At 39.2% G+C, this 26,138-nt stretch overlaps 2 protein-coding genes across 3 annotated transcripts in view; both read right to left on the bottom strand.

The window, feature by feature from the left end:
* Nucleotides 1–4,138, bottom strand: part of GAN (gigaxonin) — a 30,061-nt gene extending 25,923 nt beyond the window's left edge. For both annotated transcript variants that reach the window (XR_005933178.1, XM_030025450.2), the window contains exon 1: nucleotides 3,892–4,138. Coding sequence is in view for 1 of the 2 variants with exons in the window: in XM_030025450.2 (XP_029881310.1) it covers nucleotides 3,892–4,058 (167 nt within the window). In the remaining variant the exon portion in view is untranslated. The remainder of the gene's footprint in view (nucleotides 1–3,891) is intronic.
* A 2,416-nt stretch (nucleotides 4,139–6,554) lies between these two features.
* Nucleotides 6,555–24,953, bottom strand: BCO1 (beta-carotene oxygenase 1). Its single transcript, XM_030026154.2, has 12 exons — nucleotides 24,635–24,953; nucleotides 20,690–20,818; nucleotides 19,156–19,285; nucleotides 17,557–17,704; nucleotides 16,531–16,678; nucleotides 15,236–15,456; nucleotides 14,117–14,374; nucleotides 12,843–12,945; nucleotides 11,911–12,005; nucleotides 9,641–9,752; nucleotides 8,804–8,972; nucleotides 6,555–7,392 (listed from the first exon to the last, which is right to left on the bottom strand). The coding sequence occupies exons 1-12, from the start codon at nucleotides 24,696–24,698 to the stop codon at nucleotides 7,389–7,391; spliced, it is 1,581 nt and encodes a 526-aa protein (XP_029882014.1). The 5' UTR covers nucleotides 24,699–24,953; the 3' UTR covers nucleotides 6,555–7,388.
* Between the last annotated feature and the right edge of the window lie 1,185 nt (nucleotides 24,954–26,138).

Here is a 26,138-nt window from a genome sequence, read left to right on the forward strand (position 1 = left end):
TCAGATGAGAACATCTGCTGCTACTGCTGAGGATACCAGGAATACTTGGACCAAATCTACCCTCTAAAAGGTTTGCGGATATATGCTACAACTTACACCAAACTTACTAGTGCAAGCATGGTTTATTCTGGCAAGAGCACTCTTACGCCACCATAATTTACACTAGGCCCACAAACTAAATAAAATAAACCAGGCCAATAGAATTGTACCTACATTAGGGCAATTGCCAGGACAAAAAGTGCTAAAAAAAAAGTGCAGGCTTCTGGCTGATTTGTTACAGAAGAGAAAATCAAGAGCTAACCTGGCTCGAATTTAACTTCTCTGGGATGCACAGCAACATCACTTTGAGCCAAACCGCGCTCTGTCCTATGGCAGTGTCTTCCTAAGGAATCCTCCTTTTCTCAGGCTCAGGAACATACCACAAGATGTTAGAGATATGCAGGAAGACTTCTGCATTTTGTAAAAGACAGGATTTGCTCCAGGGGCACACAGAGGGATTAGATAAACCTGTACATATACGGCAATTCTGTAGGAATTCACACAACCACCCCAGACCTCACTGCTCTCAGCGAGCTACAAACAACTTGGCATTAAGAAGTTGAGGCAAGACCTCAAGAATCAAACTACCGCAAAAATTAGAAGTCTTACTGGTCCCACAGACTGAAATTTATTCGTGAAACAGGCATTTATTTTTTTTTTTCTGTACTTGCAGAAGCTAGCCTACGGGCAAGAAAGGCAGATGGGACCCGCGACACCAGTAACACTTCCGTGTGTTTCTGCGTGCCCTTCACGTCTTTTGTCCTCTCCCCGCTGAAGCTGCCATTTTTGAGCTGCATGGATAATCCAGTTGCCAAATAACTAGAGGGAAGCCACATCACTATAATTTACAAGTGTCCTGCTCATAACCAGTCAGCCAAACAGCTTCCATGCAAAACTAAAAAACAGGTAACGCTCCTCTCTCTGTGGCTGCACAAATCCTTCAGCACACACAGACTCTGCTCACACCCAACCACCCCCTCAGAAAGTCCATGCCTACTTATTTTCCTACTCACACCCTAAACTAAGCATTCATGCAAACCCTACACAGCTTCTGAACTCGCCCACCAACTTGCCCACAGCCACAATACATAATGACACAGCCAGATAGAGAAAACACCATGCCAACTCATACTTCCACTGCTTCACTGCTAAGCCTGTTTCACGTATCCACTCATTTTTCTTCCAAGTTTTACTTCTGAAATTAGTTAATGGATTTTTCTGAGCTTTATATTGGAATTTTTCAAATGAGAGCAACCCAAATCAATTGGCATTTGGAGACTGTAACAACCTCTGGTACTGGAGCACGCTTTGGAATCACCTACCCTTAAAATACAAGGACATAAAATCATTGAGTCTCCTGCAGTAACTCTTTATATAGAAACCTAAACCGATCATTTTATTTGAAAAACCAACACTCAAAATAAATGGGACTTCCATAGACTAGGTACAGGCTAGAGATTATCTCCAAAAAGAGCCGCTGAAACGTTACTTTTGGCGGGAAACGTAATGCTCCAACACCGGCAACCTACCTGACCAATTCTACCCAATGTGAAGACCAGCTGGACTAAGAGACAGATCCTGGAGTGATAAAAAGAAGAGAAATATGCAGCAGGTAAAAATTAGGCTCTGCAAAGGTAAGCAATATAAATGTGTTTCTTAATGTGCCATACAAGAACTAGGTACATGTATTTTGGTTCTTTACATCTTGCAAGCCTGAGGAGAAAAGATGAGTAAGCTTAAAAAAAAAAAAACCACCCAAAACCCAACAAACTTAATCATATTTATATATTAATGCATGTAACCTACTTTCACACATAGTTAATGAGTTCCTTCATGGGATTTGAACCTGAACAATTTTGAGTTTAAAAAAACCACAACTCTAATGACTACAAGTTTTGTTGCTCATGTAGTTCTGTCTGGCGCTCTTACTCCTCACACACGCTTAACTCATGTTTCCCCAGTACATTTCTCAGAGATGAACAAAATGCAATACTTAAAGATGAAATTCTGTGAAAGGGTGCTTCTCCACAGAAGAATTTACAATATCTTTTAATTAAGCAGTCTTTTTCACCGTAAAAAATTGGACGTTTCCTGTAAACTCATCTTGCTGTTACAGTAGAACAGCAGTTTTCCTAAGAATATGACCTCTCCCCACCTAGAGCAACCCTTCTGAACCTTAATTTCAGATATGTCATTCGGTCATCTAAAATACGATGACCAACAACCTAAAAAGCATTCAGGCGTTTTGAAGAGTATTGGATCGATGGCTCATTTCAATTTCACGTCTTTGGTTTGTCTTTCACCACCGTCTTCCAAAACTGCTTCTCAAGACAAGCAGTGAAAAACATTATTATTAGTACATAGGCTCCATGGTGTCTTCTTTGCAAATTCTTGCTGATCTTCCTTCTCTGTGAATTTTATTTCATTTCATATCTCAGCTCTGCTAGCTCAACCGGTGCAGAAAACTGTTTCTTTAAGTCTGTCCACAATCAAGACCCATTTAAAAGTTAATCGCCAAGTTCATACTCTATTTATTTTTAGTTTATTTGTGTACTTGAGAACGTCGAAGTTGTACTGCAATGGTCACCCAAAATACCACGTTGCCTAAAAGCAGACAATACAACACTGAAGCACGTTGCATTTTTTTGGAGAGTAGCACACAGACTCCCCATCCCCACCTAGCGCAAAGATGCAGATTTTATGACAATTTCCCAGGAAGCTACAACTAGAAGGAATGCCCAACCATTACGAAAAGTCTGCTACAGACTTACGGTAATCCTGTGTTTAAGTGATACTGAAAGGTCTGCTCCCACTTTACAAAGACAAAACTAATGTCTTTATTACCGGCAAAGACAGGACTTAAAAATAAAAACCCTTTGGAATTAACTGCTTGTACGTTTCGATTGCCCTCTATGATGTGCAGATGCGTACTATAAAAATCTTATGGCGGGTATATTCTTTTCACTTGATGTCATCGGACTTGTGCGACGGAGAAGTTCAAACGGCTGTCAGCGGCCGCAGCAGGACCTTTCACGAAACGGGTTTCACCGAAAACACGGTCCAGGATAAACTGTTTGCAGGGCCACCTCCGAAACCATGACTGTGCTAACGCAGCGGGTCCTCCCCAGCGCTCACCGTCCAACGGCACCGTTGTGGCTGCACATGCTGCTGGCACCCGCTGCCAGGAGCCGGCGGCTCTCCCGGCTCGGCCGGGCTTTGACACCTCCGGCAATTTCCGAGTTCTGTTCTCGGGTACTGTACGGGCACGAGGGAACGGGAGGTGGGCAGAAAAAACGATTTTTTTTATTTTAATCTAAAAGCTGACGTACTTCAGAATCCATAACCACCTCCTGGAGCCCTGTCTTGCTAAAAGACATTAAGAAGGGGAAAAAAAAAAACAAAAAAAACAAACAACCAGAAAGGATCCTGAAGTGCTGACTCGGTGCAGCCGGCGGACCGGAGCTGCCCCGCGGCCCAACGACCCCCCCCGCAGCCGGTACGCGTTGGGGGGTTTCTCCGAGTCGCTCGCCTACGCCAGGAGCTCGGTGGCGGGTTTCCCCCCACCCCACCCTACTCCCCAGCGGGTTAAGCGGCCTTCCAAACCCGAACCCCCCCCCCCCCAAAAAAGCGGCAGTTTTAGTGCGGAGGACGCGACCGCTCCTCCGGAGGGACCCGCCCGGGCAAACTCCGGGGCCGGGCGCGCAGCCCCGGCGGGGAGCGCAGGCCCGTTCCCCCCTCACTCTCCCGTCCTTAAGAGAAGCCGCCGTGCCCGCTCCTTACGTAACCGTAACGGCCCGCAACGGCCCCCCCCGGCCGCCTCAGGCCGCGCCGCGGGCCCGGCCCCGGCCGTACCTGATGTAGGGGCTGGCGGCCGCCAGGATGTTCTTCTGCACCGGGATCTCCTCCCCCTCCAGCACCAGGTGCGCGTCGCAGAAGCGGCTCTCCTCGCGGAAGGAGCTGAGGGCCCGCAGCAGCCGCGCCGGGTGCTGGGGGTCGGACACGGCGCTCGGCCCCGACATGCTGCCGGGCTCCGCCGAGCCGCGCCGCGCCGCGCCGGGCCGGCCGCCTCAGTCGCTGCCCTCACACCATGGCTGCCAGCCCGCCGCTGACATCATCTCCCTGCGCCGCCCCGCCCGCCGGCCTCCCCCTGCGGGGCGGGAGCGGGGGCGGCCCCGGCTGCCCCGGCACCCCGGCCGGGTCGGCGACCCCGGACTCTGCACCGCCTACGAAACCATCTCTTCCCCCCCTCCTCGGCTTTAAAATGTGGCTAAGCCCAGCCTTTTGTTTATTCATTGATTTACTCCCCTCGCACGAGCTGGAGGGGAAGATGATAGGCGTCGGCATGAGAAAAAGCAAGAGAACGAGAATGAAATACAGCGAGACTCGTCCCGATAGGGCCGCTTTCCTCAGCTGCCAGCTGGAAATAATGCCCTTTTCAGGCAAAAAAAGATTTTCTTCAGGACCGTTCACAAGGGTTTAGGCCATATATTTAACGTGCTTAATTGCACGTGAAGAGACGACTTGATTCCATCTGCTGCTGCTGTCTCTAACAGCATCCAGTTTTAAGTAGTGAAACTCTTATTTGCACCGAGTGAAAGTGTTTCAAAAACTGTGATCTGCTTTACCGACAATTCAGTCAGTGCTGCCAGGAGCGGGCAAACGCAGTAGCTCGCCGCGGCCCCTGCTCCGTCAGTCAAAAGCAGCCTTGGACTTCTTAGGTTGTGAAACACCCAAAAGGACATCACGCTTTCCGTTTCTCCACTGGGAGAATAAAATTTTCTGAGGGCCTGATCTAGTAAGCTGTGGCGCTTTTATTATTTGCATTTCTTTGAATCAGTGATGTCAATCATCACATTTAAAAATACCTATCTTTGAGACGTGGACAACTTAAAATTTTATTTTGTAATTCATCCTAGTTCAGCTCAATGGTGTCTCCAAATCGTTTTACCACTAGATAAAAATAGAACAAAGGGATCTGGAAATGTCCCCGTAGGAAAGAGAAATGAATGACTTTACAAAGGCAACACTGTGCTTTCCAAGCTAGACACAATGCTATTTTGTTTTCCAGATGGAGGTTTCAGCTGGAACATCTGCACCTGTAGACCCCAGCAGTCAAAACACTGCACCAAGTCCTTGCTTGTCAAGAGTGTGAATAGCCCCATTTAAGCCAGCATTTACAGTTCAACCCTCGCTTAAGTGCTTTCTGACTGGAGAGGGCTCACAGAGAGGAGTACCCTGCTCTAGGTTTGTTGTGCAGCTTTGAACAAGAGTTGTAGAAGCAGCAGAGGATGTGTTTCTCATCCTGGTATGATGGACGGCCTAAAAACATACTAATCTGCATGAAACACCAGCAACTTTGCATCGCTTATTGTTATAACATACCCATTTAAAAATATTACAAGGCCACTTCTTCTGGCTTGGGTATAATTATCCAGGCTGTCAAAGTGTAGAATGAGGAAGAGAACAATAGATCCAGAGGACACATCCCCAGCTCTCTTTGAGGGTAATGAAAGCAGAGAGCACTCTGCATCTTGACTGCGGGTGAAAGATGTACTTTGCTTGTTATTAATACTTTGGTAATTGCATACCCAAGGGAACAGTGGTTTAAACTATTGCAAAAGCTGTCATTGAGTGGCCTGGTTATTTAAAAACACTGGTTTGTTTCTGCGCCTCCTGCATAGATTGTTACATAGGAAAACACAGTTGTATTTCTGGTCTTTAACTCAGCCCAGTAAACAGTGTTTCTGCTTCCTCCTGCTGCGTATGTGGGGCAATGGGACAAGGTGTAACAGATAATATCCACTTCCAGAGAACAAATTAATTATTATGCTTTGTTATTTGTTCCATTTAATGAAACCTGTTGATTAAAAAAAAAACACCAAAAAAACAAAGAAACAAACCAAACCACTCTACCAACTAGAGGCCCATTTGTAACATCTTTGAAGTAATTATCTGTATGCACACCCATGGCCTGATTCTCTTGCTCAACTATGGTTTTTTCCTTTAATGGAGCTATCTATCCTCACTATTTTTATTTGCAGTCACTAAATCTAGACTTAAATTGGTGCAAAAGAAGAATCAAACCTTTCTGTCCCTCAAGATTTCATTCATAGCGAATTATGTCAGACAAGCAAACCAAACGACAGACTCATTACCATATGCCATGTTACCACAACAAAGAAAACCCACAAGCCTTGCAGCCACTTGGCAAAGCGTATACGCATTACCCCTTGTTATTGCCAGCCTGGAAATGATAGAGCGCATTACCATATTCAGGGTAAATGTTTCATCAGATTCCTATTGCACCTGCTAAAAACATTCTTGAACAAATTTGTGATTAGCCATATGGTTTTATCCACATTGTCTCTGCCACAGCAGGATACTGGGATTGGCAAATCCAGATTTACATCCCTGTTTTTCTCTTCAGGTTGACTACAAACTTGATGCTAATCAAATCCTGTGTAATACTGACCAAGGGAATACGGCACACTTCGTTTAAAAAAATCATACCTATGACAAGTTTTTATAATTTATTTTCTGCAGTATGCATGAACATAAATAATACATTTGCTTTCCTGGACTGCAGATAACAAATCTGATTCGTTTTTATAATGAATATTCCCCTGTCATGTCATCTCCGCCAGTAAGAATTAGCTCCCTAGAAGTAAGTCCTATATCCAAACTCGTGAACATCCAAAAACATAACACTATGAATTCTACAGAAGAAATTCTGGAAACAAACTCTTGAAAGGAGATCTGTAATAATGGTTAGGCTTTTGATTCATTACCACCTTATAATTCCAGAAATATTTGTGGAGACTTGTTAAATCCAAACTTTTTCAGATTAAAAGAAACAACCCCACAGCTGGTGTGCTTTGCCAACATCAGAAGTCAGTCTTCCATTCCAGTACTGGTTCCATATTACTTACAAAAATGGCATTCAATTTCTTCTTTAGAAGATAAAGTTCTCTTAAATAGTTGTGGTAATATGCCTTGCAAACACTAAAGATGACTATTTCTGCGGACACACCTTACTGAAGTATTTACTTCCATTTTATGGAATATATAAACATTTGAATGCCCCAAACTGCATATTTTAACTCTAGATCTGACCACAGCGCCTTTTTTTTACATTAAAAATAGCCTGTATATTCTTTATACTTACAAACTGCAAAGGCTTAAGCAGAGAAAGGGAGGTCTAGTTGTTACAGAGCAAACAAGAACCGTGGATGATGTTGGTTCAATTCCTGCTCTGCCGTAAACATCTGACGTAATCACGAACAAGTCACCAAAGCCCAGATTCTCATGTGATGGGGAGATAGTAAATGACAATGACTTCATTCTGTTTCCTACCTGTAAAACACAGTGAGCAGCAGAGACACTGTGAGAGTGCGTATATAAAAGAGTGAGAGAGACCTGAGTAGTGTGGTGATACATACAGACCAGATGAACATCTAAAATGGATGGATGTACACCTAGTTTTCTCCATCAGTAAAGATGCCTCCAACAGTAAAGGCAGCTACAATAGGAAAATACAATTCAAAGAAAAAAAGCTCTCATTTAAAGAAAAATCAATGCCCCAAATCAGAAAACAGAAATACACTCAGGGGATTAGGAAATGCCATTCCTATAACAAAAAAACGGTATACTTGGCATTTGAACTCTATGTTGAAACATGCTTTTTAATTGTGACTATGAATGAGAGTTGTATACTTTCATTGGGAAGCATCTGTTACAGGCAATGACAAAACCATGTCAGAACATGGATGCTCCTAAGCAGACAATAAAGCAAATGCTTAGCTATAGCAACAATAGCTTGTAGTTTCAGCTACTGTGTAGTTCAGATGAGGACTAAATTAGGTCTTTCACTCTTTTGCCTGAACAGTTTATTGAACATGTGTATCTGAGTTCTGCTAGAAATATACTGCACTCATTCATATACATACTGTTCTTAACAGACTAGTAGCAATATTAATAAATACTACATTTCTGTTTATCTTTTACACAATGTAATCATCTAATTATATGAAATGTCATGTCAGATATTCTCAAGGAAAAATGATTTAAATACAGAGCACTTAAGACTGAATAACACTAAAGTATAATTGAATGCTACATAAACCCATATATTCTGTTTCAAGTTACTTGGTTTTGTCAATATAAAAGGGAAAATACACCATGAAATTATTAGCAAAGCAGGTTTTTTTAGATTCTAAATTAGAAAGTTGTAGCACCTTAATGTAATACTTTGGTTATGGTGGAGTTTAAGAAATCAAGCACCAAGAGAATGCATTGCCATGAATTATTAGTATCATAGCAGATAGTTCAACGTGAGGTTTTCTGGCAGAAGATAATTTGCATCACGAGCTGCAGTGTTGAAACAGTCCATGAAAGTTACATGACCTGCAGACGTATGTGACTCATGCCATGCATCACCCTATAAATACAGTACTTCATGGGTTCAGAAAGCTACATTCTACTCAAAACATTTCTTGTTACCTTTGTCTCCTATTCCCTGCCCCACAAGTTGTGTACAACATTAGCACTTAATACTGATCATTCTTCTTTAGGAATAGTTACATACCAGTTGTGGATATAATTATTTGTAATAAAAGTTATTGCTATCTCTTATAAGAGTTTATATGTAGTTATTGAAAAGACTAAATTTAGTCATTTATTCTGATAAGGTTGTTCCTGAATGATACTACCCCACATTCAGCAGAAGGTTGTCTCAGTCTGTGTAATAGGATAAACAGCATTTTACTCAGTCTCAGTCTTCAAATCTTTCTCTGGTATAAACATTCCGTGCAGGTCCACAGGCATTTCTACATCTACTATGGCTCGGCCCAATTCTTTGAATGTTTTAGCATCCAAGACAAGTAGGAAGGGTGCTTCCTTTGGATCAGACTTCACAACACAGGTCAGAACAATGCCTGTGACATACAAATGAAGAATTAGAAGCACATACCAGTTACACCAAGCAGAAAAGATAACACTGTCAGGAAATAATTCTTGTTTCCTAAGAATTTTAGGACACAAACTGAAAGTGCTTACTAGATCAAGAAGTGTACTGAGAGTGCTAAAGAACTAATGACTGCTTCTCTTCCGTGCTTTTTTCTGATCTGCCTGCAGTTCATTGGGAAGAAAAAAGGCAAACCAACACTGAATGGTGTGCCTGGCAGTTTTAGGACTCATCCTTTCAGCTATCTGCCATTTGCCTTTGCAAGGAGTCACCTGAGAACAGAACTGGATCGAGATTACAGTGATACTTGCAGTGCCACTTCATGTTCTCCTCTGTAACAACACTGACTTCCCACAGCTTCAGCTCCTCCAAACTATTGATAAATCCAGCTCCAAGTGGCTCTCTGTAAAGTCCTGAGCGTCAGTTTTACTGTTTATGGCTACCTTGGGACACTACACAAGCTGATTTTGGTCTACTGGTGCTTTGGGTTTTTGTCTGCAGAAGTCAAATAGCTGGTGCTAATTTTAATCTCACAGTGGAAGCATCAACCCAGCTTTCTTGACTAAGAACAATGAAACTTGTAAGATTTAATGCAAAACTCATGTAAACCCAGCTTTCAGAATGTTGTCATTATTTTACCATCATCCTCTTCTCTTGCATCAGGGCTGGGAACAAAAACGGGCTCAGATGGCCAGGAGTCATCCTCTCCCCAGTAGAGCATTTCCTTTGTTTGGATATTAAACTTTACAATCTAAATTGTTGTGACCAGAAAAGAAGAATGTCAGTGACCCAGACAGTGGTTTATTCCAAAGGTACAACATGAACAGACTGCTGGTGTGGGGGACCAATGCTAAGAGTTAAGGAGCAACAAGGCATGTGTCACCACGAGAAGGAAACACCTGGAAAACGTTAAACTTTGGAGTCACATTTAGTGGCTGCATAATCACACAATGTTCTTTTAATTTCATTTCATTAGATTTACAATTGCACCTTTCATTTATGGGCTTTAAGTATTTTACAAATACTAACAGATCATGAGAGAACCTTCACTGTAAATAATGCCCTCACTATACAGAGGAAAAGTCCAAGGCCCAGAACATTTAAGTGACTGGCACCAAATCACTGCGATTCTGTAGTAAAGCTGGAAACAGGATTTAAACCTTCCGTTTTCTGATTTTGTGAATTATTTTCCTTTTATTGTGACCTCAATATTTCTCAGTGCCTTCTATTGTTAAGCAGGGTATATATGCCAGAACAAAGGCTATTAATAGTGATGTGTAAAGATTAAATCAATGGGGCAAGAATTCCACACAGATACTAGTATTTATTGATGGAACAGAGTATAGATTTTCATCTCGTTAATGGGTCAAGTGCCTGACCAAACCAATCGCCAGTGGGGATACATGGCATTTTCAGTTCAATTCTGTTAAGGCCTTTTCTGTACCCATACAGATGCAGTTATATATTTTTCCCTTTGACCTTTAGTCAAAAAATATGTCTACAAAAAAATGAAACTATTCAAATTACTGGAGGAAGAATTTGGAAGAATTCTCCCTTCTAACCAAGATGACAGCAATTTCACTGACAGACTTTACCTAAGGATTATGCATGGTGGTTGTTGTGTCTGCATTCATTAAAAAGCAACTGATGTGAAAAAAAATCTTCTAACAGCATTTTTTATTATATTTAAGTCAAGCAGGGATTATCTACTTTGGAAATCACAAACTTGCAGATTTGTTTGAGCTACTGTCAGATGTGCTGCAATAAATTTTCTTGCATCATGCAGAAATCCAGCTTTATTTTGTAATCAGTTGCGGTAATTATATACAAGAACCAACAGCGAACTCAATTTGCGCTGCCTTATAGTCACAGAACAAGAATTATAAAGAGTGAGTTTGTCTGTACAATACTCTTACCTTCAACTATTAATACTTTTCATCTTAATCTATTGGTACTCTAGGCTGTCTCCTGAAAAGTTGGCATCATGCATACACAAATGAAGCATTTGCTGCCCTCTAATACAGAACTAGCTAGCAAAAGATAAAGCTTTCTGAAAAATTAGATATTGTTTTAATATTTTTAAATATTAGGTACTTAATTAAATATTATAGGTACTGTTGCAATAACTTTTATTTTTTTAGGTTTCCTAGAGGGAAAAAATATTACAGATGTATGTCTGTCTAGTACTTCTTTTTCCTACTCTCTCCTTTGTAGCTCTTGGCACATTACAGAAGTTCGGCCCAATTTAGCAGAAAAATGAGGGTCTCAGTAACTACTGTGTTCAAGAGACTTTGTGGAAATATAAAGCTAGATAAAGAAGCATGAGTTTATTAATACTTTATGAGGGAAATGGTACAACATGAGCCTACTCATAAGAATTCAGGCATTTCATGTTTCTTTGCATGTGAATGACCCACCATTAGGAAAAAGTTTTAACAGAAACATATGCAGTATTGAATACTTGAGAATCCAATCACAGGCACATCTGTAAGAAAACATTTGTTCTGCTGCATATGGAACCACATGTTTTTAACAGCTGATAATAATGTTCCAGATTTTCAACTTTTAAAATGAAGATATATTGTTTCCATAGTTTGGCCCAGTGAGGCTCTTTTAATTATACAAGCAAGTTAACATATATGTCCAGCTTTTCATCTCCCTGCTTTCAAGTGCTGAAGTTTATGAACACAGTACCCAACTGCAGTGTCATCACTTAAAAGCTTTAACTTGACGTTGAAAAACAGAGTTCAGTTTCTGGCCTCAGACCCACACACTTTGAATTTGCATGTATGAATGCAGATTAGGCTATATTTTGGGCCAAATTAGTAAAGCTTGGTGTACTTATAACTGCTTAAATCTGATTTGTGTTCTATAAATACAACTTCCAACTCTGTAAATGTTAGTCATACCTTTGTAGGAACTGGACTCCACTGGACTTCTGTTGCAAAGACATAGCTGTATTTTTTGCCATTATAGTCATAGTTGATGCGAGGCAGTTCTATTCCTGGGTAAAATAAAGTTCAAGACTTAGGAACAAGAGAAGAAAAATAACTCAAACGTACACTTACATATGCCAATCTTCAGGAAGTTTTGCCCCGTGAAAAACCTTGACAGTATTTAAAACAGGTGTTGCATAGATTTTGTATGTCTGAATTTCTAAAAAGCTGAAAATGGATATTAACACAACATAATTAAGCCAGGGTTGTTAGCTCAAAAATGACAATTTTCCATTCTTAGGGATTCATTATACTGGAACTTATGAGGGGTTTTTTTCATTTGTCTTTTTCTTCTTTCTTCATAAATACATGAGATGTGAACATCTGAGATATAATTGGAGGCTACCATTCTAAGAAATTGCTTTCGCCTTAGGTAAGTATATGCTTTTTACATATTCCTGTAATTATCCCCTGAAAAAAGTTTAAAAATCCACTTTCAAAGGCAATCTTTATAAAATACAGCAATAACTGAAGTGACTATTCGTAAAAGACCTATTTAACCGAAATTACTTTTCTAACAGGTAGATTTGCAAGCCATATTAATAGTTGTAAGATCAGACTTGGGATCCTATATTAATATAAAACTGATGTAACGTCAGACGTTTAAGACTCTTGATAAATATATATCTGAGAGGTTCAGGGTCATATACTTCTGGATAGACCCAGAGGAGGGAAGTGAAGAAGAGAAAGATATTGTCAACATTTACACTAAACATATTAATTAAAAGGTTTGTTTCTCTTAGCTTTATAAAGATCTTACATATATGAACAGCTATTAGGCATTATTAGAATGCACCTGTGTGTAAGAGAACATATTTGAGATTTGTATACTGGATATGTCTCACCTTCACATAGTATTTCAGGGTGGCAGTAGATGCTGCCATCTTTCTCTTTTACAGCAGTTGCGGCAGATGGAAGGGTGACTAAATTAGAACCTACTTCGGCATCCTGAAAGAGACATATGCTGAAAAAGTAATCTGTCTCTAAGAATATGCTTCTAATTTAGATCTTCCATCAGGTTTGATATTAATATAGAAAATTTGGGGATTAAACAAATAATCCAGCTTCAAGAAGTTCCTTCTTACGGTGTTTATCTTGTAACATTAGATTCTGACCTTTTCATTAGAAATCTTGTTATACTCAGAGGATTTTAATGTATCATAGAGTAATCATTCTGAATCACACCAAGTCTTTAGAAAGGTTTATAGACATGGCTGTGTTCCAGAAGCACAATAAATGGATTACATATAGTTTGTGATTTTAATTAATGAAGATGGGTTTCAAGGAATTAGGTATCAAATTCCCACTAAAAGTCGCCAGGGTTAGGTTTTTTCGCACCTGCTATAAATCAAGTGCAAAAACAGATGTAATACACTCTTGTTTTTAATACGCTATTGCTGAATTCTTAAGATTGCAGGGTAGTTTGGATTGCTGGTGTGATCCAACACATCCTTTGTCATTGCTGCATAACTGTTTTTGAGACATGAACAAAGCAGCAAGATTCTAGGACGTAAAAAGAAAAAGTATTATCCATTCCAAGTGTATCAGGCAGAAACTTGCCCAAGTTGCTGGGCAATATAAAATCTTCCCTGCAAACAATGATGTAAAATGATGTTTTAAATTAAACTGAAAGATAAAATCTTTCCTCTTCCTGGCAAATCTCACACTTAAATAAAATCTTCTAATTTTAATAAAACCATTGCAACAGTTGGGACCATGCGTATATTATATATAGGCTTCCAGTAAAGTGGAAGAAACACGTTGTGCAAAACCTCATGCATGCCCTCATGCAAGCCAAGTTGATATATCTGCTCGTATTTGATATAGCATTTTACAAATAACTGCACTGGTAAGGAAATTACATATGCTCAATAGCCTTGTTCTCCATGACGGATGGTATCAGAACCTAGATCCATGTAACTGTATGTCCAGGTGCTCATTGCCATTTCTCATAATACATACACAAAACAAAACTCCTGCACACTTTGTGTGTATGTCATTTTTAAAGAATCAGAAATTTGCACGTAAAGGCTGTCAACTAATAATTCATCTATCATTCACACCGATGTATTTTAAATTACTGATCAAAGAACAGATTAAAAAGCCATTTTCTTTCTACCTTGTCATACTGCAGAGGAACAACAAATCGTTTGCTGGTTGGTATGGAGGTAAGCTTGCTCTTCTCTCCAAAGTCTTTACTCAGGTTTTTTAAATAGAACATATCATATAAGCTATTGTCTGTATGGGCAATAATATCAAAAATAATGTGGCCATCCTCTTCATAAGCATTTATATGGTGAAAAAGCACCATAGCATCAGTATAAAATTTGGTGGATACTTCTTTTTTAGTCTTCTTGTCTACAAAGTGAAACCAAGTCTGAAAGATAGGAGACGTTATTTAAAACCATTAATGTCCAGCAAATAGTTATTTAGGAAACTGTTTTCTAATGGTAGCCATCAACATTCTAATGTATTGTCTGTTTCTACTGAAGCATATTAAGAACTCAGGATTTGCTACTAGGAGACAAGAGGTTCCAACCTGAAGATCAAAACATGCAGGAGTAAAAGAAGTGCTTTAAACTCATTTTACTGTTGCAAATTACTATTTGGGCTAGGCTGAGGATTTAAGTTTTCTGGTAAAACCTGGAAAAACCCCTGCTCTATTTTTAAGTTAAATAAATCTGCCTTAGTCCAGAGTCTCTGTAGTGCTCTGTGCTGGTGTGCTCTACTCCAGCATGCCCCACTTATTGATGGCCAGAGCATGTGGAAATAAGGTCCTCAGAAAACAGGTTTTTTCCTCAGTTGCCATGATGAAAGGCCCTCCTTTTGTCGGATGCAGGCTTTTCCACCAGTCTGGCTCTCCTCTCTGATGCAATGGATCTAGAGCAGATCTCATCCACAATATACAGTATTTTGTTTGGACCAGGAGCAACTGTATGTGTCTGGGATGCTAGTGAGGTTTTGAATTTCTCTGCTATCACACAATATTTCTAACAATGCCAAACTATCTTCTTTCTCAAGCACTTCAGCGTCAGATATTTATTTATTTGTGAAATTTCTGGAGATGGCAGATAGTATTCAAAAAAATACAACTTTTAAAAAAAAAGTGCAACATGAAAGTCAAGGGTTGAAAAAAAAAAGAGGGATTACTGAAATTAATGAACCAGATGAAAAACAGAACAGTGTGGAAGAGGTCACTGGCCTGGCTGACTCCATTGCTCAGCATTAGGAAAAATACCTTATCTTCCTTATGATAGGCAAGGCAGGAAGCCCAGTTCACACCTCGGATGTAAGCAGTTGCCATTTTGACAATATCCAGTTTGAATGGCTGCTCTATGAAGACAATGTAATTTTCTGTCATTCCAAAGCTATGGTAGTAGCTTGGGTGGAGCAGAGACCGAGAAGGGATGGAGCATACCACTTCCAGATGTTTAAAACGAGATTTCTTCTTTTCTTTTTCTGAACATAAATAATAATAATAAAAAATTATAATAAATTCCAATCCAATCTTGTGCTTGGATTTCTCCCATGTATGAAGTAGGAAAGAACAGGTTCCTCTCAGTTTTATTTGTATTTTCCTGTATGTTAAGAAAGTGGTTTGTTTCCTCCTGCAGAATTAACATAGAAGTTTGCATCCGAGTGAAGCAATGCAGTAATATCACAATGCTGGATCCATTTAGACGGAGGCCCCTCAACTTAGTATTTGATTCCACTGGTTACTGTCTTCAGAAGTTCCAGCATAGCAGAGAAAGATGTACAATTAAATTGGCAGCTTTACAAAGGGGTTCAAATGCCCCCATATTTTTGAACTTCTAAGGAGATGTTCCTGTTTGATCTATACTGACTAAGCCCCAGCTAGGAATTACAAATTTATCTTTCACCTGTGGAAGGCCTCTTAATTGTTCAACCAAGAGGACACACATCACACTAGCAGCTGATTTTAAACAACCCACAAAAAAAAAGATTGTCTTGAAGGAAAAAGAGCAAGTGATTTGCTCTGTGAACAAAGGACAGTATTTCAGCAAGGCCTAGTGTAGGCCAGGTTAGAGAGGAATTAACTCTCCATTAGGTATTATTTGGTATTATGCTTCCCTATAATCACAGTATCAGCATTTTAAGAGCATTTTCATTTATGAAGAAAATTAAAATCTACCACTTCAAATTATATATACTGCCCTATAGATTGTTTCTGTTCATCCTCGCTCTACACATCACAATACCAGGAATGGAAATTCTTCTAAAAGAGTTAGTTCACTCTAGTAATATTCAAAGTAGAATTCTTCTAAAAGCAAATTCCTCTAAAAGCAAGGTTCTTCATACTGAAATACCTTGTTCACACCATATTCAAGATGAACCTTTGTAATAGCACATGCCCAGACAGGTTAAGCAGTTAGCATTAAGTTCACAATAAGTTAAAATTAAGAAAATGAACACCATTGGTTTCTAGAAGAGCTGTATCACCACCCCTTAACCTCAGAAGAAAAGAAACTGCTAACAAGGTTCTAGAAAATACTGATAAAAGGCATATCTTACCTGGCACAGAAGGAGGAATCTTAAATAGAATGTATTTTGTCTTCCCTTTATCAACTATTGAAGTACCCATGTTGAGAATATTGCCGGCACTGTCATAGTGCGGGTGAGAAGTTGCCACATTTACAGCTACATATTTGCTATAGTCAACCTGGAAAATGATGCAATAGGAGATTTTAGAGATGTGTAAGAGAATTAAAATTTATGTCAGCTAACACCACAAATCCACCAGCTTTTTTAGCACTGGCAGCCTTTTATTGGTACTCCATTTTCCAAAGGCCTTGAAATTAAAACAATGAAGCCAAATGATTTATGTAGGTACTCAAATGATTTCCTAATTCAAGGCTAAAACAAGTTACAGAATCTGAATTACATTCACCTCTCCCCTACAGCCACGTAACACAATGGGAGGATTGTCTAAAGAAGTTCCCCTGCCAATGACCATTTCATCCTGAAAATAGTTTATTTAATAGGGCTATGAGTCTGGCAATCTTCTGGAGCAAAAAGATTTCTATTTGATTTAAAGCATGGAAATTGTACTCAAACTGTACTGCATGCTACAAAAAACTCATTGTATATTTCAATATGTCAAGATTTTATTTTCAGAATTAAGTAATATCTTGCATAAAGTACTTGAAAAGTAGTCATATAACTGACCTACTGAATTGTTAATTCTGTAAATCACTTGGTAACTACAGATGCATAATAGTGGAAATCATCCAAAATAATTACGTCACAAGCACGATACATGGTATTATTCCTGCAACCTTGCTAGATTATGTACAAGTGAAATTGCTCAAAGCCCAGGTTTTCCCAAACTAACTGGGACTTAATTTTGAACTCATGAGTTCTTAAAAGATCTGGTATCTTCACTATTTCACTTTAGCATGATTTCAAAAGTAAGGGAATAGTAGAATAAGAGAAGTATCTTTCCAGTTTCGTGTCCTGCACGTGTTAAAGGATCCTTATGAGTCAGCCTGAAACTTTATTAGCAGATGAGGAACCAGAATGACAGACAGTTGTTTATACCTTCTCTAATGTCTCCAGAGTCTGCGGATTAATTTTCCTGATGAAGTTAGTCTCACTGGTAGCGTAAAAATCATCCCCAGTTTTCATAATGTTGATCAGGCAGTTATCTGTGAACTCAGGAATGGTGTGAGACAGATATGAGAATGCCCTGCGGAGAGGGAAATTTCCTATCAGTTCATTAGAGCAGCAGAAGCTGTCCCAGCTTTTACCCCCTACAAAGCAGAAGTCACCACAGCAGCGCAGGCTGTGCCAGTCTTTCCCCTGCTGTGCCCTCTTCTGGCAGCTCCTCCACTGCCTGGGTGGCAAGGGTGCAAAAGCAGAGGAGATGGGCTTCTCCAACACCCTTGGCCAGGGCGAGGCTAAGGCCGTACATGCAACTGTTTTTCCATACACAAATGGGCATCCAGGTCCAGTCCTGCTGTCAGCTGTAACGTGCACTGGTTTATCAGGATGGGCTAATTACACACTCTCCTGGGCATTCCTGGTGAGAATTTGGCCTAACACTTACTACCTAAAAGCTGGTAGGTTTTTCAGGGTATGCCTTCATAAAATAGATGGATTCATATACTCCCTGACAGAATATTTTTGTTCCTGGTTTTATCCTGTATCACAATTATGATTTCAAAGAAGATCCAACTTCACATGTGGGCTTGACAGTTTTCCTTATTAGTGTAGGATTTTATCATACTCACTTGAAGCCAAGACAAATTTGCTTATATCCCTTTCAAACTTAAAATGGAAGTGTTACCCTGTGTGCTGGAAGAGGAAAGAAAAGCATCTTATCTCAGGGTAACAACTTACATCATATCAACTATTTTGCAATAACTAACCATGCATGTGCTCTTATCAAATATCAAATTCAAGGTCATTAGAGGTAGTTCAGACAGGAAGAAGAGATGGGTAAGCTACTTGCATTTGTCAGAGAATATCCACAGCCAATTTTACACGACAGGTAATAACATGATGGCTTACACCTTGCCTCTCATATACAGCCTATCATCCTTTCTAACAGTATGAAAGCAGCCATTGCAGTGATCCCAACCGGTTCTGATTTTGAACATAAGACTAGCTCAGGCCTATGGGTGCCATCCTTCAAAGCACTGCACATGACTCAAGAAACAATGGAAATTTTTTATCACTTTTTTTTTTATGAAAAGTGGTCTTTAATCCAGAAGTTTTTCTGATTTTTTTGAAGTGATTGATGCTTTTCTCCTTTTTGTTGAATAAACTTTGCATTAACTCATTCCACATCTCTTCATCTTTTCCTTTTTTGCTGCTTCTCCCCTTAGAGTATCATTTTTATACATTTCTGTGAAGCACTTGAAAAAGAAAATATTTGTTTTTTCAAAATTACAACAAAATCTACTTGCAATAGTGAATAAAACAGCCAATATTGCTGATAAAATGAATTTAAAATATTTGCCTTAGAATAACACATAGAGAATACAGTGCCGGATATATCTCTTGGCCTTTTTAATATTTAGCAATTGTAAATTTACAAAACAAATTTTGTATTTGTAAATATGTCAATGGTAGACAGACATCTGTGCTGGAGAGAGAAGTAGATAGAAGAATCTTGTTGGAAAAAGCATTGCTTACTTGGCAAATATATTTTTGCATGGATCTGGATAAGCCATAGTTCCAAATTCAGACACCACGATTCGGTTTGCTTCCACATTGCAGTTGTATGTGTCACTTCGGAGATACTTACTTCTGTAGTAAACTTCACCTGACAAAGGCCAAACAGGTTTCAATTACATTTCATACTGAGTTCTTTAGAAAATTAGCATAGTTAAAGTCAGGGAAAGAGTTTCTCAAGCAGATGTCCTTTAGCTAAGAAAAGTTTGCAATGAAACCAACAATGCCCCTCAATCTCTGTTTTGGAATGCTTTTTCAGCTCTCTAAGGAACCCGGGACTGTTCTTGTGGCTGCTGAGATTGGTAACAGTTTGTCTAGCTTCCTTGATTCCCAACACAGTTGGACAATACTGGGGGACTGGAGAGAGGAAAGGCAGGATTTGGATAAACTCTTCCAATAAACCAAAACAATCTGTGTAAAATCAGTAATTAGGCATCAATGTGTGGGTGGTGATAGATCTCCTGTATTGGCAAAATTTAGTTATGACAGAGTAAGAAATTGCTTGAAGGAATCAATGTCTATCCTGACCAACTTAGTGGACCACTATACTTGAACTAAATGAGCTCTGTTTGCGTTAGGCAAGTAAAATATACTGGCAATTTAAAAAACACTGGTAATTTCTTTATAGGTTATTTTGTTAAGGATGTAGAGCTGGACAGGAAAGGAGGTCCTGCAGTTACATTAAATGCCTCCAATCACAGAAACGGAAACTAAAAAGTAAACACTAGGAACGGAGGATGACAGGAGAAAAACCCAGTTCTTGAACAGGTACATACTTTTTGCAGCAAGAATCTAGGTGTAAAACATCCTGCCTCACACTGTAGAACAGCTGAACTGATAAAAAATGCTTTAACTGAAAACAAAAAATGAAATTGTTTTGGATAGAGGAGCTGCCTGTTTTCCCTCCGTAAGGATTACAAGTAGGAGGACTGCTTGTAGGGGTGTCAAGTATACATAAGTGAGGTTTGCTATGTGAAGTGACACAGTGGCCCAGTTTCTCTCCTGGCAGCTGTTATAGCTGCAACCAAATCCCAAAAGGGGAATGTTAGTCTTCCCTGAAACTAGGTTGTTCATCCACAACAGAAAAACCTCCGGATATTACAGTATTTTTGGTTGATCCAGTTTGAAACAATAGAGGTTTTCTTGCTCTGGGTGGAAGGCAAAGGCTGCCCTGCAGTAACCTGCTCAGAGCTGGTTGCAGGCTATCCTGCAATGCAGACAATACTGAAATCTGGCACTCCAGAAAAAAGGACAACATGATCTGTCTCTGATAACAGTCCTGCAGAGATACTCCTGCTGCTGCTGTGCTGAGTGAGGTGTGAGCGTATGTTTGGAGAGACTTTCCCCGAAGCGGTTGCGACCTCACCAGACATGCCGCTCTGCAGACGAAACCTGCACCGTTCTAACGCTAATCAAAGTCAGAACAGAATGAGGAACATAAGGCACCAAGATTTGGGTTGTTGAGCTTTTTTTAATCTGATGTGCAACAACTTACCATTTTTAAATGTAAAGCTATGCAGCAGAGCCAAGCCATCAAACCAGTGGTTATACTTGGTGTCCCCTATTGTGTGCATCCCTGGGCCATTTCGGAGAAGTATCCCTTTCAACCAAGTGGGCAACTGACCTATAAACAAAAAGGCCATACCAGTATCCATTCATTTAGGTGAGGGGCATGTCACAGGACAATTTTCCTTAGGGCACAGGCTTCATATAGGCAGACAGACTATGGGTGTAAGTCTAGATTTGTAATAGCATATAATCATGTTAGAGTTTTGTTTAACGAAAATATGACCTGCTCAACAATGTGGCACTAGTAATATTCTGCATGAATATTGCTATATGAGATTACTATAAGAAGATGAGATTGCTGGAATGTAATTTGCTAAATATCATGAATTCAATAAAGCTGGACCTTTCTTTCCTGCACTCCGATTTTAAAGTGATACATTTTACTCATGCCAGGAAAAGCTAGCGCTTATCAGAAATAAGCATATTTTATAGGTTATATGACTTGCATTGGCCTTCAGTACATCAATTTAAACTTAAGGCTAAAAGAACTCCAGTAAAAATTTAATTAATTAAATTACACAGCATAATGTAGTGTCATTTTGGGAGTGCTTTTGTGACACTAGTCAGAATGTTGGTGTTTTGAACGCAAATAAAGGGTAGGAATTTTATACTGAAAATATATAAAGAATGTTGAGGTTTGAATATGAAATTTTCCTTATCAAACCCCTGCAAGAAATACATTACCTACCATTTGACACACAGAATAACAACAATTAAAGAATGTCATTAGGGTTAAAGAGCTGAACAAAAGCATATCAGATATTAAATTAAAAGCTTCACTTGCTTCTTCTGTGTGTATGCCTCCTGAGGGAATATTTAAGATCACTTACTACTTTTCCACACAATTCCTGCACTGAACATTGTCTCTGCATAAAAAGCTATTCAGAACTTTTAATTCTCCTTATCATTTAGTTTGTGACCTCATGTTGATTATGTTGACACACGTTCTTATTAATACTCCCTTTACAACAGATAGAAATGTCCTCCCATGGAAATACTCAATTTTGTCAAAGCTTATGCTGTTGCAGAGAGGTAACAATTGTTTTGCTGTAAGACCTTCTGAGATCCTAACGGGACTTTGGATACTTTCTGAGAGAATATTTCCTGAATTTTGCCCTTTTTAGGTAAGGGAGACAACGACATTTGCCATTTCTTCAAACAAACGACATTAAGGACACAAGGAAAAAACATCCAAATGCAAAGGAAGGATATGGAGTAAATGTCAGCTTTACCTAAAATACATTCTCAGTCAGGCTAACCAACTAATATTGTATGCCACAATGCTCACACAACATCATTAGGGTTACAGTTCTGGAACACATGAGGAAGATAAAAAATTGTTGACACAATGGATGGACTTTCATCATCATCATCATTATTACTACTACTACTACTACTACTACTACTACTACTACTACTACTACTACTACTACATTCTAGAAGAGCCTTGAAAACCAAACCTGACTTGCCTTTCTAATACAAGAAGTTCCAATGCAATAATTATAGCACTTTTTAGTATAAGATGAACAAGGTTTAACCTTTAATACAGATAACTGCACAAAACTTGAGTAACTAAAAATAGTTGTTGAGAAGATAGTGAGGAAATCACAAGTTAGGGGAAGCAAAAAATCCTTCAGAAAGAATATGATAATGATCTTAAGAAAGTATATATTCAAAATAGATACATAATTTTTGTTTGGCTGACTACTGAACATTAATTGCTGAACAAGCTTAGTCTTCTTATATGCCTAAAATATAAGCGTTTCTTTTCCTGCCACTTCCCTTTCTACAGTTTTCTGGTTTTGGCAATAGAAGACTGTAGGCTCTGCTATTTCTCCAGTATTATGGGCAACTGCAGTGTAGTGAGTGTAGTCTTTTGTGCTCTTACCCTCACACCAATGCCATTTATGATTGTAAATCTGTGCAATGAGCATGAGCTGCTAGTCATGCCCCAACAAACCTTTTGCTAACACTGAGTTGTGCTGACTGCACGCGGTCTTGCTGCAACCAGTCCTTCTTTCCCTGCGGTGAAAATCTAATACTTCTGCTGCATATGAGGTCTTGTGGGTTTTTGACCCAGTAAAACTATCTTCTGCTTTGGGGCTTATCATTCAAGAAAAGCAGATATTTCTGCAATTCAGTGAAGATCTTGCAGCTCCTAAGGCTAAAAATTTTGTTTAGAGATTATTTCTCTAGATCAGAATAATGATGCTCAAAACGTTCCAGGACAATAAAATAATTTCACTGGAATAGATAAACAGGGAAAAAAGGTGATCTTCTGTTTAAGGCACTGTGGACTTGATGCAGCTTCTGAAACTTCTGCAGTAATTCAGTGTAGTTTCTGGCATAATTCCAGTATAAAAAGCATGAAGCAAAGGGTCATCTAGTGAGGTTTTCAGATGAAAATTCATCTTAGTCAGAATTAAGAATTTCTGTAAATCACACCAGGTACCAATCAGCATCCTGAAGTGCTTAAATTGCTTAAAAAATCTGGACCTTTTATCTTTTTTGCTTTGGACTTTTATCTGAAGTGGAGATAACGATACCTTTTTGTACCATGTGAGGACACAAAAGTGACACAGTAAAATATCCAAATATTTGGAAGTTTATTAACTATCATAGCAACAAAGCCGTATACAATCACATGGTTGTACAGTGTTTAGGAGAGCATAGGTTAAATTTTGGCTGATGTTAGAAGTATGGGGTCATATTTAGGGTGTACGTATTGAGTAACAAGGAGCCAAAAGAGTGGCAGACCTCAGGGGTAGCAAAATATTTAAAGAGGTGAAGGTTCTCTTTAGTTCCTAATTGGTGAATACTGAATCAGCATTACCAATGAAAGAATATTTTGTATACATGATTTTATTTACTGAAATATGCAGTCTTTGTTCAAATAAACCATTCCATAATACAGATCAGGTCTGATAAGTGGTTTGTTTGCAAACAACTTCAAATGTTTCAATAATAGGTTTTTATCTTGAGGAAAATAAAAAGGCAGGCATAAAACCACGGCAAATTATACCAAAGTACTTTGTCTGAGTTGGAAAAAAACCCTTTTCCAATTCAGCCACCAAACTGAACAACAACAGCAAAGTCATGCAAGTTTTAATTGTCATCTTTTTAAGGGTCATACTTGGGAAGTGACTTTAAAATTGGTATTAGATGCCTACCATTTCTTGGACTACATATTACAAAAAATGCAGCACATATTTACTACATGGGGGTTCTCAGCAACAAACCTCTCCTGTAGCTGTAGCAAAAACACTCTTCTGTAAAGTAAAAAAAATAGTAAGAATAATAGATTGATCATGTGTTCATCCCTAGAGAGCCACTTTAAACTATGTCTCTGAAGGCTACTCTGCAGTTTTTACTGTATTAACTTCGGAACCCTCTTTTTAACGGTACTTGGTGGCATCTGTTACTGCTGCTTCCCTGTTCAGAAACGCTGTTGTTGAAGAGTCTCAGTTTTAGTGACCCTCCCCAGGAGGCAAGGAAGAGTGTGAGCAGGCAGAGGGAGGGGTAGGAAGAGTCACGGAAGCAAAAACAGAAAGGCTGAGCAGAGCCATGGGGGAGGGGATGTCACCAGATTAAATCCCGGGACTTCGTCCCTCGCCACCAACTTCAGCGATTCCTGTTCAAACAGACTTTTTGGAAAAGTACACAGAAATGCCCATAAAGTGAGAAAAACCCCACAGTCGGGGCACAAATGTTATCTGAGATCAGTCCTTTAAACAAAATTCACTTAACGTTGTTTCTCGCTTTCTCAGTTTCCCTTTTAAGTGTTGCCTTGGGTGAACAAGTGTTTCCGTGTTTACACATTTGAAAACACCAAAGTAACTGCACGTATTAGAACAGATTTTCTTGCACTTACCTTGCACCTCAGCTTTTATGGGCTCCGGGTGTTCTTCTTTATTTCTACCAAATATCATATCCATCTCTCATGTACTCAACAGTTCCTGTGTCCTCTAGCCAGCCGCTCCTACAGGCGCAGTGCTCCCCTCCTGTCTGGGCTCAGAACAGCTCTTTTCCTGTTACATATAAAGATAAGGTCAAAGTGCAATGCGAGCTAGTGGCTGGTGGCTTATAGATTGACAATTTGTAATAGCTGATCTTTAATCCCTAGCACGTACACTATAATTCTTGCACATTCGTATTAAAATTAACTCTTTCACTGATTCGAAGGAGAAATAAGAAAAACATAACTCGCCTGTTTGCTCCTTATCTGAAGCAGCCAGGCACACCCAGGAGTCAGGTAGAATGACTCTGAAACGTCCCCTTCAGCATTTCAGATAAAACTTTAGACACAGCTTAGGGGTGCTTGCCCCATTTGGCAGGTAGGGAGAGACAAAGAAAAGAAATCTCTACCCACTGTTCTGCATTTGGCTCCCTGGGAGTGACAGACATTTCAGAGCAGGGTGTCATCCTTTTCTTTCCATTCTGTGAAGTTTAAACTGAGCCATTCTATTAATTAACAAAATATCATCACTGAACAGTCATGTGCTGTATTTATTTATATACAAGCTGTTCCAGAGTGAACTGAGTGGCACATCTTTGAATTAAACATCGTTTCACAAATAATCACTCTAACATATTCTCCCATATGTGACCTGAATCCACTTTGTGAAAGTATGGCAGGAATCACTAAAAATAAGAGGGATTTTTAACTTTACGCTTTTGTTTCTAGATAAGGTACTTAACTGAGTTCAATGCTGTTAATTTTAAAATCCTCTGGGAAAAGAATTATTTCAATATAAAGCATGTGATTGCAGAGCAAATCATAGGGTCCATTGAACATGAAGGATAAAAAGATTCTTTGCACAATTATATATTATGCAATTTCATATGAGGTTACCCTAAAATCCGATTTTTTCAGCTAAATCACCATTGTTCCCAAAATGTTTTAACATCACCTCTTAAGGCTGACTGGTCTTTTATAAATATACATATTTATTTTATTTAAAACACCATTTGTGCCACAGTCTGCTCTGACACACTTCTTATACATTGCTCCTCTCTTCCTAACCTATTGTCTGTTTGATGTCTTATCTTCACTTCGGATCATCAAGACAGCACACCTCTGTCTCTGGAAAGCACTGACAGAAGCAGGTGATAACAAAATAAGAAGCCAGATTAAAAAAGAAAATATATGGGCTTTGTTGGAATCAGCAGTATTAATAAACAGCAGGATTGAACCAGAAGGCTATAGCAGATGAAGGGTATCAATGTCCACATACATACACATATGCAGATATATATACATAAACAGATACATACACTATATATGCATGTGTATGTATATATGCAGCTATGTGAGAGAGAGAGAGAGAGAGAGATGTAGACTTATTTGTATACATAAAGCCAAGTAAGGGATTCTT

Source organism: Aquila chrysaetos, chromosome 9, assembly GCF_900496995.4.
Source record: "Aquila chrysaetos chrysaetos chromosome 9, bAquChr1.4, whole genome shotgun sequence".
Lineage (NCBI taxonomy): Eukaryota > Metazoa > Chordata > Aves > Accipitriformes > Accipitridae > Aquila > Aquila chrysaetos.

Bases quoted from the DNA above. Each gene is read 5' to 3' on its own strand.
- BCO1 (XM_030026154.2), bottom strand. From the start codon at position 24,698: ATGGATATGATATTTGGTAGAAATAAAGAAGAACACCCGGAGCCCATA. The intron at 20,819-24,634 runs GTAAGTGCAAGA...TTTTGTTTATAG, and splicing joins CATAAAAGCTGAGGTGCAAG to GTCAGTTGCCCACTTGGTTG. The intron at 12,946-14,116 runs GTAGAAAGAAAA...TGTCTCTTTCAG, and splicing joins TTCCTCTGCAGTATGACAAG to GATGCCGAAGTAGGTTCTAA.